General features: G+C 35.7%; 1 protein-coding gene across 3 annotated transcripts; it reads right to left on the reverse strand.

The window, feature by feature from the left end:
- Nucleotides 1-1,061: 1,061 nt before the first annotated feature.
- On the reverse strand, nucleotides 1,062-13,974 carry LOC133532455 (protein PFC0760c-like). 3 transcript variants are annotated; one of them, XM_061871133.1, is made up of 4 exons: nucleotides 13,863-13,974; nucleotides 11,396-11,845; nucleotides 10,598-10,792; nucleotides 1,062-8,517 (listed from the first exon to the last, which is right to left on the reverse strand). In XM_061871133.1, the coding sequence occupies exons 2-4, from the start codon at nucleotides 11,835-11,837 to the stop codon at nucleotides 6,425-6,427; spliced, it is 2,730 nt and encodes a 909-aa protein (XP_061727117.1). In that variant the 5' UTR covers nucleotides 11,838-11,845; nucleotides 13,863-13,974; the 3' UTR covers nucleotides 1,062-6,424. The 3 variants fall into 3 exon arrangements, with proteins under 3 accessions (XP_061727117.1, XP_061727114.1, XP_061727116.1); XM_061871130.1 differs by lacking the exon at nucleotides 13,863-13,974 and adding an exon at nucleotides 13,449-13,856; XM_061871132.1 differs by lacking the exon at nucleotides 13,863-13,974 and adding an exon at nucleotides 13,132-13,439.
- Nucleotides 13,975-14,035: the final 61 nt, after the last annotated feature.

The following is a 14,035-nucleotide window of genomic DNA, read 5'->3' on the forward strand; positions in this document are numbered from 1 at the left end:
ATGTACATGACGGCTTAGGGCCGTTGTTAGGCTCGTTGGGTTGCTCGAGATCTGACATGTGGGCATGTAAGACGACAGTAGTAACACAATGGAACACTTTTAATATGCTGTATATTGATTAAAACGAATAACCCATTAAATTAATCACTTTCAATAATTAACTAGAAATATTCAAAGCCAATCACTAGTGGCACGACGATCCATCGGAGGTTCCCAACAGGGGGCCTACCGCAAAAAACGAAATTCGCAATTTGCGGGGATCTTTCTCTTTTACTCTCACTAACACGTAATTAGAGTGACAGAGAAAAATGCCCGCAATTGACGAATTTCGATTTTCCCGGTAGCCGCCCAGGTTGCCGGCGCGGGCGCAGTGGACCGGTTTTTATGCCTGCCGAAGTTCCGTTAGGTGGCGCCGTCTAGGCTGGAGCGCACCATGGCCTCAATTTGGTCAATAAGGGCCTACGCTAGCTGGCGCGGGTGCACGGAGCGGACGAGCGGGTTAACGAAAAATAGTATGAGCGACGCTAACTGAAGCGATCGCGTGCGGCGGATTTCACCTACAAATAGCACCCGCGTGCGTGCGCACGCGGCGGGCGTCCCCGTCAGCTAGCGTAGGCCCTTAAGTGTCTTTTTTATTTTGCCAACATTCATACCTATATGTACATATAATTGTCTATTCAGTTATGGGATTTTAAAGTTGGTTAAGTTTAGTTGGGTAGAGTTAGACCAAGCTAAGTTGACAGCGATTTTGATAGTCCAGACGATGCAAGTGTTATTTAAACGTCATAATTTCATAGATGGTTGCCGTTTAAAATAACACTTGCATCGTCTGGACTGTCAAAATCGCTGCCAACTTACCTTGGTCTAACTCCAGGAACTTAGTAAAATTCGTCGCCTCGAACAAGATTTGAACCCGTGGAACTTGGCCTAACGGAAAACCATAGACCGACCGCTCTAGACAACTCAGCTACCGACACTTACTTTACACGTGTGAATTTGATACGTATATTGTCCATTTTTTTCTCTATCTACCTTCTGGTATAAATTTAAAAAAAAAAACATATTTCTTAATATTTTATTGCCACTAATATTAATACTATTCTTCGCCTTAAATACTAGTATTTTACAGTGGTATTCAACTATACTCATTCGAGATACACATGAGATACTTAGGAGTAAGCTCAAATAGTTATTTACGATACAAGTGCGGAAAGTAGGAAATTCGCAACGAGTGGTGATATATTTAAACAACCGAAGGGAGGGAGAAGGGAAGTGTTTTATATCGACAAGAATTGCGAATTACCTATTCGCACGTGTATCGTACGTTTTACAGTGCATACGGCCCTTTAAGTTTCCGACATAGGCACGGAACGTGCTTATTCCCGCACCAGTGCGGGAAAGTATCAACATATATTGTATTGTAATTACATACAGTAATGTAATAAATGTCTCGGATCACATGGAATTGTCGGCCGAAGCGAAGTCGAGGTTCACAAACGTGTGATCTGAAGTTTTTTTTTTAATGAACGAGGTGTGTACACTATTTTTCTGTTCGACGAAGTCTGAAAGCGGCAACTTCGATTCGCGCAGCGTGCCGAAAGTTGACGCCTTTCGCGGGTCAAATATTATTTTCGTTGTAGTGTTTTTGTCCCCAAATAATTTGACAGAGTGGAGCTTTTTGTATTGGGTGCAATTTATCTTTAAATTTTTCTCAAGAGAATTATAATATATAGCTAGAAATACATGCAATAACATTCAACTTATAATTACAAATTATATATTTGATAAAAGATAAAAATAGAAACGTGACAACAAAAAGAAAGAACACACTGCGAAGTATTTTATTCTATCCGAAGTCATTCAGTACCCCTAGTGTAACTTTGATCGACATCATAACGTGACGAACGCGTTTGCGTCAAGTCTCATTTTGTATAGGATTTTGAGTTTCCAAAACGTCCCGCTTGGCGCGCTCTTTCTAAATCACATACAAAATTAGACTAAACGCAAACGCGTATGTCACGTTTCGAACTCGAATTTATTTACACTAGGGGTACAGAACACGTAACATCATTCACTTTTTTTTTATACGGGAGACTTGGGCACTTAAACTATAAAACCACAATTGCCAATAAATTAAAAATAAGTGTCCTAAAAGGAACTACCTTAATATTCTGATTTTGACGACGTGGTAACGTTAGAATAGGGTTCTTTCCATCTACAAATCTTAGGGCAGAATTGTATCCCAATAAATTCTTTTGGATTATAAGAACATGTTAAACTACTTTTAGGGGACCTGTGATGACCATATTTTTGTAAATATTGAATTTAAAATATCTTTTGACACACGTCACGTGACCAAACTCGGAACGTCATTAAAGATTCTGATGACGTCACAACTCTCGGATTGACACTGTTGACAGTTAGGCGATAAACTACAAATGACAAATATCAGTTGACAGTTTGTATCTTCTACGTATGTATGTAGTTATGTGTCAAACCGTAAACTGTGACGTCACATAATTTTCAAAGAGCGTTTTGGGCGCGAAAGCATCTGTCAAAAGATATTTTGTTAATTTAACATATTTAAAGCCGTTTTTAGTATAAAAGTTGAACTTTAGGGCAACTTTTAGTTAATGTAGAACGTAATACAAGCGTTTCAAAAATTTGGAAACAACCCTATTGCTATTATAATTGTGACGTTTACACAATAAAAGTATTTGTGAATCTACCTGCAAGTCGACAACTGTCAAGTGCCGAGCGAGCAGCTGGGTCGCAAGGCATACGATCATAATCTGTTTTATTTACCACCGTGTCATACAACCATACAACGGAGCCAAGACGTCACATAATTATGAATTGTATGTCATTACTATTAGGCATCAAGTTCGCCATTTGCACGATATTTTTGTATTTTGTACAATAAAGTTAAAATAAATAATTTAAAGGACTTAGTCACTCCTAGGATCGAGTCTCACCGTCTCCACAAAAAATTGGATTGTATACCATATATCACATCATAATAACGATCAATCTATATACATTAATAAAGGGTATATCACAAGATTTATTTAGGAAAGGAATATGACCCATATTTCTTCACTTTTTCACATCATGTTATATTTGCCGATTATATTTATTATGCTTTACAGTACATATGGGGCTACTTTATAGCACTAGTGCGAGAAGTAGCATATTATGTTACTGTGTCGAACATTTAAAGGGCCATATGTACTGTAAAACGTTGTACGATACATGTGCGAATAGGTAATTCGCAACTCGTGTCGATTTAAAACACTCCCTTCGGTCGTGTTTTAATTTATCGCCACTCGTTTCGAATTTCCTATTTTTCGCACTTGTATCGTAATGTACTATATTAATCCTTGAAAAAATCCTTCGACCAAAACAATCGAGGTTAAACAAATATGACTTGATTTACACATTCTTTAGCAGTTTTAGCACATTTAAAAAAAAAAATACAAAAATTCGTTTAAAAAAATATATAACAGCCATGAAGTACGCTAAAAATAACTTAAATTTTATTGAGCAAGTGGTTTTGATTTACAATACAATGTGACATGCATTATGTTTTTATTAGGTGCTAGTATTTATAGCTCTTCCGCAACAATTTTGTTTTGATTTATGGTCTGTATCTTTAAGTATTTAAATAAAAGTAAACAAAATCTACCCTCAAATGGCTCCTTAAGCCAGTTGAGGGTAGATGAAAACATTACATGATCAAATAATGTAGGTTAAAGTCGGGTCGTTCAGTGACAGATCCAGGCGGTTTTGTATTTGGTTGGTTAAATGTTATAACCCGAAAATGTACAAATTGTATGTTTATTTTTATTTAAATACCTAAAGATACAGAGGATAAGTATAATTCGTATTGTAGTAAACTGCGTGAGATGTTCATACAGTCGGCATAAGATATATCGGAGCGGCCATGGTGTTCACAAATACCAGTACCCCTAGTGTAAATTTGATCGACATCATAACGTGACGAACGCGTTTGCGTTAAGTCTCATTTTGTATAGGATTTTGAGTTTCCAAAACGTCCCGCTTGGCGCGCTCTTTCTAAATCCAATACAAAATGAGACTAAACGCAAACGCGTACGTCACGTTTCGAAATCGAATTTATTTACACTGGGGGTACTGAACAACGCCTCTATTACCAAAACGTTAAAGTACAGTCAACCAATTTGATTCCTAGGCCACTATAGAACCATGCCATAATGACTTCATGCCATGATGCGTGTCAAGTATCTAGTAGTTAAAGCGACAAGGTTCTATAGTGGCCTAGGATTCAAATTGGTTGACTGTACATGTTTTTAATCTCCTTGGGCGCTCCGATATATCTTATGGCGACTGTTCTAAGGTGACGGCCGCCAACCCCAACATACATGTCTACTACAATAGTGATATAATAGGAATCCTTTCAGTCGAGTACAGTGTTTTGGCAACGAAGCTTGCGGAGTTGCCTAAGATACGAGATTATTTCACTACTGTATACAATACTTTTTTCTACAAGTCGTCTAAAATAATACTTTTATACTTTTTTATATAAAACCTAAATAATTGATGAAAATTGATAAGTACAGGGTGGGCAAATAATATTATAATATATTATAGGACATTATATTTTTTTTTTTTTTTTTTTTTATATTATATATTATTATTATATATAAATAAGAAGTATACATTTTGTTTTTAAATTTTAACTGTATTAAGTTCAAAAATTATTAAGTATTGTTTTAAGAATATATTCTTCAGGGTTGGCAAATTCATGCGAAACATAATGTCTGTCATATGTCCACCTCTAACAGCAGGCAAATGTTAAGCCCTTATCATCCCAATGTTCAGCATCTATTCGCACATTTTTGGCATTATCTTAGTACATTTGTGTCGAATAGTCGGTTTTAACTGGTTAAATTTCATCAGCTCGTTAGCATAGACACGTAATTTTAGATAGCCCCACAGAACTAAGTCAAGAGCTGCAAAATTTGGGGAATTTGGGTGCCAATCACTGTCACTTTTTTTCAAAATTAATCGAACAAACAACGTGTTTTAAACAACAGAAACATTTGAGATAAAATTGCTTGCTGCTAGTGGTAGACATTTGGCAGAAATTATCTTCCGTATACAATTGCCAACCCTGAATAATATATTTATGAAAAAATATTTAATAAAATTTCCACTTAATGTAATTAAAATTTAAAAACAAAGTGTATCATTCTTATTTGTCCACCCTGTATCTCAGTAGACATAAACGCGCTACATACGCGCTACGTTTTTACAATTGACTACAGTGTATCGAAATGAATCTTTTAGTTGAATGGGAGCCCATACATGAAAAGTACGCAATTATATTTTGGTATACAAAAAAAAAACCATTACAGTCGAAGAGTGGAAAAAAAGGGTTTCAGTTCTCATAGTTCCTGAATAAGTACAACAAACCATTAACAGTCACACGTTTTCAGCGTCGGCGACGTCTGAGGCTGATATTTTTTCATCAAACTTGCTCGAAAAAGATCTTATTTCATGCAGTATACTGAAGGATAAAGACTTGTATAGTTCCCGCGGGAGTTATGGATTGTGAAATAAAACCCATATTTGCCGAGGGAGTTATAGCTTTCTTTCAATTGTGTCACTAATTCATACGAACCAAGTAGGTATCAATTAGTTTTACTTTTAAAATACTGACGTTTATAATTTATTTTTATTGTTTATCTTTAAAAATATTTAATTTGATTAATATATTTACAGTACATATGGTGCTACTTTAGCGCACTAGTGCGTAAATTAGCATATTACGTTACTGTGTCGAACATTTAAAGGGCCATATGTACTGTAAAACGTTGTACGATACATGTGCGAATAGGTAATTCGCAACTCGAGTCGATATAAAACACTCCCTTCGGTCGTGTTTTAATTTATCGCCACTCGTTTTGAATTTCCTATTTTTCGCACTTGTATCGTAATGTACTATTATTTACAGAATTTTCAATCGTGGCCCCGGATAGGTCTGTGCCTTCAATGCCTAACCTGTCAAAAAAAAACAATATGGCGGAGGAAGTGAAATGTCACGGTATTGAAGAATTATTTTGCTTAAAATTTAGTTTTTTCTTCGCAAGTCTGATGAAAAAATATTGTGTGTAACTCCCGGGGGAATGAATATTACAAACTAGAGTCTTCAATGTACTCCAGCCTGTGGCTGTCGTGCATCTAAGACCTCGTTTGCATAGTTTCACTTACCCCCCCTCGTTGCACAATGTACTATTTTTTTTTAGTTAGATTCTATTGTCAGGTTTTGTATCATTGTCAACTAAGTCAAAGACACATGTCAAGAAAGAGAGGTAGATTTCTTCTAAATAATTTCAGGGGTTATTGATTACCCATACAAACTCCCCCCCCCCCCCTTTCACTTTCAAGGGACAAGTTTTGGGATAAAAACTATCCTATGTTCTTCCTTGGGCTTATACTGTAATGTATCCACATTATCTAGTTTTTTACCAACAACGCAGACCTCCTCCTTACTTATACTTGTACTTCTAAGTTTAGTACAACTTAATGTATGTTCTTCCTTGGGCTTATACTGTAATGTATCCACATTATCTAGTTTTTTACCAACAACGCAGACCTCCTCCTTACTTATACTTGTACTTCTAAGTTTAGTACAACTTAATGTATGAATTTTGTAATAACTTGCACAGCAAAATTTAATTTTACAAGGTACACATGTTCCGTTTAATTTATTAATACAATACGTACAGTCTTTTGAGTCAAAAATCGAGGAACATTTCAAGCAATACTTGACATTTTCATTTTCTGACACCTTTTTAAATGTAGGTTTGCATTTATCACAAGATACTGTCGAATAATCTGCATCTCCATTTTGTGCTGTTTCGTTTTTATTTATATCAGTTTCCTTTTTCTTTTTTTGATTGACTTTTTTGCACTTCTTAAAATAATCATTAAGTTTCGCATCAACTATGTTAAGTATATTTTCATTTGGGGTAGCTTTTTCATTACCGTTAGTATTATCAGTTTTATCACTAATTTCTGCAATTATTTTGTAAACTGTTATACTGTCATTAATTGCTTCTTTATCTGACGCAGTTAATTCATTGTTATTGCATTTATTTGTCTCATTGTCTTGGGTAACCATTTTATTTCTATCTTCTTCATCTTCTATTACAAATCTTACGTTAGTATCAGAGATGGTATCAATGTCTTTACTAGATGAAACGACACTTGACTGTGAGCTTGATTTCGAACTTAGGCTATCTAATGACTTTGGGGACGTCGTATCTTCGCTTAAGTTACACTTTTGTAGCACTGGTAAGTTTTTTGGCACTTCTTCTTTTATATTATCTGTATCTTTACTTGATTCTTTATTAGTATCACTATTAATTGTTATTTCATCATCTTCTTTTTTACTTTCTTGACTTACTGTATTTTCAGTTGGCTTCTCTAAAAAATCATCATCATCATCATCATCATCATCATCTATCACTATCACATCATTCGCTATAGGAATATCCATATTTTCCAAATCCTTTAGCAATTCATCTTCATTCATACTGCTATTATGCAATATAATTTCATCATCAGATTCAGATAATTTCGTTTCTGTTTTTTCTCTATTTTTAGCCACGTCTTTTGTAATTTCATTATTCGCCACATCTTTTTCATTTTTAGTTAAATCTTCAATTTCATTATCAGCCACATCTTCTTCAATTTCATTATTAGACGCATCTTCTTCAATTACATTATTAGCCGCATCTTCTTCAATTCCATCATTAGCCACATCTTCTTCAATTTCATTAATAGCCACATCTTCGATTTCATTGTTAGCCACATCTTCAATTTCATTATTACCCGCATCATCTCTCATTCCATTACTAGCCGCATCTTCTATTTCATTATTAGCCACATCATCATCCACTTCATTATTAGCCACATCATCTCTCATTTCATTACTAGCCATGTCTTCAGTTTCATTACTAGCCACATAATCAATTTTATTACTAGCCACATCTTCAATTTTATTGATAGACACATCTTCAATTTTATTATTACCCACATCTTCAGTTTTATTACTAGATACATCTTCAATTTTATTATTACCCACATCTTCAATTTTATTATTTCCCACATCTTCAATTTCATTATTAGCCACATCTTCAATTTTATTATTAGCCACATCTTCGATTTCACCACTAGCCACATCTTTTTTAATATCATTATTAGCACGATAATTTGAGCAGATAACCATAACGTCTTCATTTCTTGCTTTTGCCTTTTGCTTTTTGCTTTTATCTTTAATATTGCCCAGTAAATCTTCAAGTTTGGATCTTTTCTTCATAAAATTGTCGCTTTTAGCACTCAGACCAGGTATCGAGATAATTTTACCAGTATCAGTTTCAGCTATTTCCGTGTCAACTTCCATGGGTGCTGGGGTGGCTGGACGACCGTCTTTCTTTTCAGTGACAGGAGGAGACCTTGTGAAGAGTGCTTCTGAAAGAGAGAAACACAGAATATTAAATACAATATTTCGTTAATTAAAGAAACTTACTACCAGGAATTTCGCACATTAGCCCACCTGTACCCATCTCTATCGCACGCGCGTAATTATATGACTATCCCGCTCATGATTCCAGCGGTTAATAACACTGTGCGAGCGGGAGTGCAATATAATAATACGCGTGCAATGGAGATAGAATCAGGCGGGGCAATCTATGTACGAATTTTCACGTTGCAAGCGTCCGTTCTTTATATTATAGGCATTATGTGAGTGGTCACCTTGTGGCCCAAAAAAACTTCAACTTGATTTTTTTAATGATATTGGAGGCAAACGAGGAGACAAATCGCATGATGGTAAGCAGTTACTGTTGTCCATGAACACCTGCAATACCAGAGGGGATGTTGTTGCCGCCTTTAAAGATAGGAGTACGCCTTTCTCTAAAAGGTTTGAAGTTGGCATGGGTCCGGAAATACCGCGGGCGACAGTTCATTCCACAGTTTAGCTGCGCAGAAAGTTTCTGGAGAAACGCCCTCCGTCCACTAAAATCTATTTGGTAGGATCCGTTATGGATCCGAGTGGACCTTTTGTGCGTTAAGATCTATCAATGGATTTGAACAGCTTTATTGGACACTAGAATCCACAACGTGCTGAAGAGGACTTTCTGTACAATTGGATGCATCAATGGATTTTGAGAAACTCCAATATTTACGCTGATCTATCAATGGATTTTATTAAAAACACTTGTTATACTCAGATCCACATCAATGTAGTATAATATACTTCAAAACCTACCTGTACGAAGATCAATTTACAGTAAATCTTCATCAATCATACGGTTCTTAACTATTTTTAACCCCCAACGCAAAAAAAGGGGTTTTATAAGTTTGGACGCTAAGTGTCTGTGAGTCTGTCTGTAAGTATATCTGTGTGTCTGTCCGTGGCATCTTAGCTCCTAAATGGGTGAACCGATTTGGATGCGGTTGTTTTATTTGAAAGCTAGTTTTCCAGCGGTGGTTCTTAGACATGTTTCATCTATTTTGTCATGTGCGGGGGGGTTTTAAATTTTTAATTTTACTTATTAACTCACTAGCCTACAAGCATGGAGTTTGATACGACTACCGCGAACCTTGATGCACAAAGTTATGTCTATCTCCCTCTCGTTCGCTTTATCTGCCGTGACAGTATTTCTGTGGCAGATTATTTCGACGTTTTGACTTCGCTAATGCGTAATCATCAGCAGGAAGATTAGGGCTGGCACTGGCAAGCACAACGTTTAGTCGGAGAAATTTTGTGGCATTATGTTTTATATTTGTTTAGTTACTGAATTATTCCTGTTTCGTCGGATTCCTAATTTGTCGTATTCTGGTGTCCCCAACACGCTTCGGGCCGTTGGACATATATGGCTACTGCTGATGATGATGATGATGATACTTAATATGTACATGTGAAACCAACATATCGTAAACTATGATTTTCCTATTTATACATATTTAATAAGTTAATAGCTTACCGACTGTTTATTAAAAGTTCACATGACTCAATTGATGGATTATATTCGACATCAAAGTTAATTAAAATCCACCTAAGTATTGCTGGCTATTAATAGTTTACATGAATCCATTGATGGATTTTAGGAGACTTGTTAGTTCAACATAATCTATGCCGCATAAGACAGCCGCCACAGCCTCCTGGCCACAGTGGCAAATAGATGGGACAGTGGCCTTTTGAGGCACTGGTCCTCCCTGCATGTCAGTTTTAACAGGAAATTTAATTTAATGTAATGTTAGTTATTATTTATTAATATTTTATTTTATTTTTTTATTTAATTTATATAATTGTATGTTAATGTTATTTTATTTTAGTTCTAATTAATTAACTTTATAAATTATGGATTGTCAATTGTCTGAAATAAATGAATTTAATTTTTTTTTTTTATTTATTTGTATCCTAGTGCTTAATAAAGTCTGCTCAAATCCATTGATAGATCTGAACGCAAGAAAGGTCCACTCCGATCCATAATGGATCCTACCAAATAGATTTTAGTGGACGAAGGGGAGAAACGCAAACTAATACCTTCAATATAGTCTTCATCGGGCGGGTCCTCCCACCACACCGGGCTGGGGCAGGTCAGGATCTCCATCAGGTCCTCGTCTGTCAGCTGCTCGTCCATAATCTGGATGGCTTCTGCCATGCTCAGCTTTGCACATTCCATTGACAGCTTAACGGAGTCTGTGTGTGCAGGCTGTGGTTGGTGAACTTTGTCTGATGCTGAAATGTGATATTTCATATGTGTAAGACAGATGATACCATAGATAGATTAGATAATGTTCAATTAGGACTTTAAAGAATGTAAATAAACAAAACCTTGGCACTACCACAGAACAATTATTAGTACTACTGTACAGAAAAGAAACTTCCTATAAAACCGAAATTTCCCAGCGATTCAGGGACATATCGTGCTGTCTCTTTCTAATGTATGGCACTTTCCCTTTCGGCTATTTAGGGTTATCAACACGTACACGCATAAGACAACATGCTATTTGTCATTAGGCGGGTCCACACAGAGCGAGCATACGCGCGAGGCAATTTCCTCACGCACAAACCAGCCAGTGTAGACGTCTACACTGGCCGGTTTGTGCGTAAGGAAATTGCCTCGCGCGTATGCTCGCTCTGTGTGGACCCGCCTATTCACGAAATGCCTTAAGAACATGGAATAGGCAAATATAGATTTACTGTAAATTGTGATCATAAATTGAAGCTGACATAAGAGCTTTGGCACATCTAACTTTCATGAAAAATCGGTAATTAGGAAACATTTTTAACTACAACAATAATATCGAAGACCACACCACACCTTAAACTCAAACTTACCCTTAAGTGGAACAGCATACTTCCTCTTAACAGACCCAGCTATTTCCCCAACTACCTTCATATTAGGCTTCGGCTTCAACACTACTTTATTAACTGTCAGCTTTCTCTTCCTCTTATTCGGATGGTACTCTTCATCCTGGACCAGGAGAATCTCTTTACGCAGAACTTTTGACAGTTTAAAAGTCTTTTGAGGTAGATTCTGTATCTTTTCTACACTTTGAAGCAATGATTGCTTGCCTTTGGGAGATGGTTTCTTTTTTACCGGTACAGTTTTAGTTAAGGTTTCCTTCGTTGGGCTTTTGAGAAGGTCAGTAATGTGTTTCATGCTCCGATCTTTGGTTCGCAGCTGTCGCTTCATCTGGGCTGACTTGTGGCGTGTCAACATGACCTCTTTTTTTGATACTTTTGGGTCTTTACCTGATGTTTGACCTTTGGAAGACATGTTTACTCCTAGAATATAAGGTCATACAATATTAACAAAATATTATGTGTTTTATCTATGAAAAGCCTCGCAAAATGAGATTAGATAATATTAGTCATGTGCGTCACCAGGTGTCCCTGTTCATTGTCAGTCAGATAAGTTGTGATAATACTAGGGGCTTTTATGACAATTATCTTTTCTTTGGAGGCAAATATGTATGAATTAGCAGATTTTTTTTTGTGTTTTTGGGTTTGGTTCCATTGTATTTTTTGTTAATTATAGCATACATTTTAACATAGTACATTTACCAACAGATATATCGTAGCGGCCCCTCATTATACAGAACAAAGCCCCTCATTATACAGATGGGAAAGTGAATGTTCAGATATTTTTTTTTAAACTGGCTGCTCTGAAAAATGCTAATATTATAATTGTGCAGATATTTAGATCATTAACTGTATGTAATAATTAAATAATATTTTGTATTAGAACAAATGAAATTATTTTCAGAAAATAATTCAATTTGTTTTTATTTCAAGTAGAAACACTACTATATAAATTATAAATGTCATATACTAAGAAAAAGTGAGCAAGGCCTCCAGTGCCCCAGGCTGGAATCGATCCAGCATCCTCTGCTATAGCAGCAGGTGCCTGAGCCACTCAGCCACCGGGGTCACGGCGGCATAGGTCAAATTTTCCAAACATATGCATTTCTTACTTAAGGCTTATGGCACCCCCTAGTTCAATGCTGGTTGGATTCCAGCCTGGGGCACTGGAGGCCTTGGTCACTTTTTCTTAGTATATGACATTTATTTCAGTTGACAATAATATTTTGCTTCAATATATGTATTGTAATGCCCAAAAGTGGTCACTAATTTATACTTTTGAAATTTTACTTTGTATATAGAGCCTGTATATTACAAAGTTACTACTAATGTTAAATTACAACAGACATTCAGTACCTATTGAAAACATCAATAATCAAACCTTCAACAACAGAACACAAATAAAGAACCCATGAAAATAGTTGCAATAAGGAATCATCTTTATTGCAGCTATTTTTTTATTGAAATATTAATCAATAACCATGATATGATGATGTCATCTACCTAGCTAGTAAACAGGTACTTATGTATATGGACACTTGAATCAAAACAATTTAATATATATCAAGTACCAATATGAACAATATTCGACATTTTCACCGCTTAAACCACATTCTTGAGCCATGCATGCTTGCAGCATGAGGTAAGAACATTGTTGTGTTGTAACATTGTATTGATATGTCAGGATAAGCCACTTATCTAATACACACCTTAATAGTCAACAAACAAACAGTTTTTTAAACTGAGAGAAAAAATAGGACTTTTACAGTATTTATATTATATTCACTCAATACAATAACTGCGGTAGGTAGCGAAAATTTGTCGATTGAACGTATTAACGCAGTAGGTACACAAAGTTATGTAGTTTGTACGCCTTTCTAATAACGCTGTCTCAGCACAATACATAGATTTATATAAACGTTTGTATGTTAAATAAGTAGTAATTTAGGTCACTAATCCCCAAATTAGTGCGTTGAAATTGTATGGTAGAAACCGAGTGTGATACTACATTGGGAAACATATTTACCTGCAGTTGTAAACAGTGAAATCACTTCCGCGACCAATTAATACAATAAGATAACAAATTAACACGAGACAACTTGGTATTATTTCATAAATTAATGAGAAAGAAGCCAAAGTTCGTCTCAAGACACTCTCGTAAAACAAAATCAGATCGTAAAGTTAATGTACACGGAACGTCACGCTGGATTCAGTTAGAACCGTGTCACTTTAAAGTTTCAAAGAATAACCTACAGGACGCAGTGGCCTTGTAGTATATTACAATATCAAAAATAGTGGCCATCCATAATCAACAGAAATATCAAGCAGGAGCTAATTTGATATCGATAAATAAATAAAATAGGTTCTAAAATGGTAACTAGGCTCACTAAAGGTAGAAATTCCAATCCTGCAATCACCACACACCCACGCTGAACCTTACCTTAAAGCCCGTTTTCATTGTTGATACGAAAGAAATGTAGGTAGTATGTGTTATGATTAATTATTTAATTAGAAATTGTTAGAGAACCTTACAAAATCACATATTACCTAATTATAGATTATTCACAATATGCATTATTTTCTTGCATGTACTTGAACTTTATAAAAAAAGTA

This window comes from Cydia pomonella, chromosome 27 (genome assembly GCF_033807575.1).
Source record: "Cydia pomonella isolate Wapato2018A chromosome 27, ilCydPomo1, whole genome shotgun sequence".
Lineage (NCBI taxonomy): Eukaryota > Metazoa > Arthropoda > Insecta > Lepidoptera > Tortricidae > Cydia > Cydia pomonella.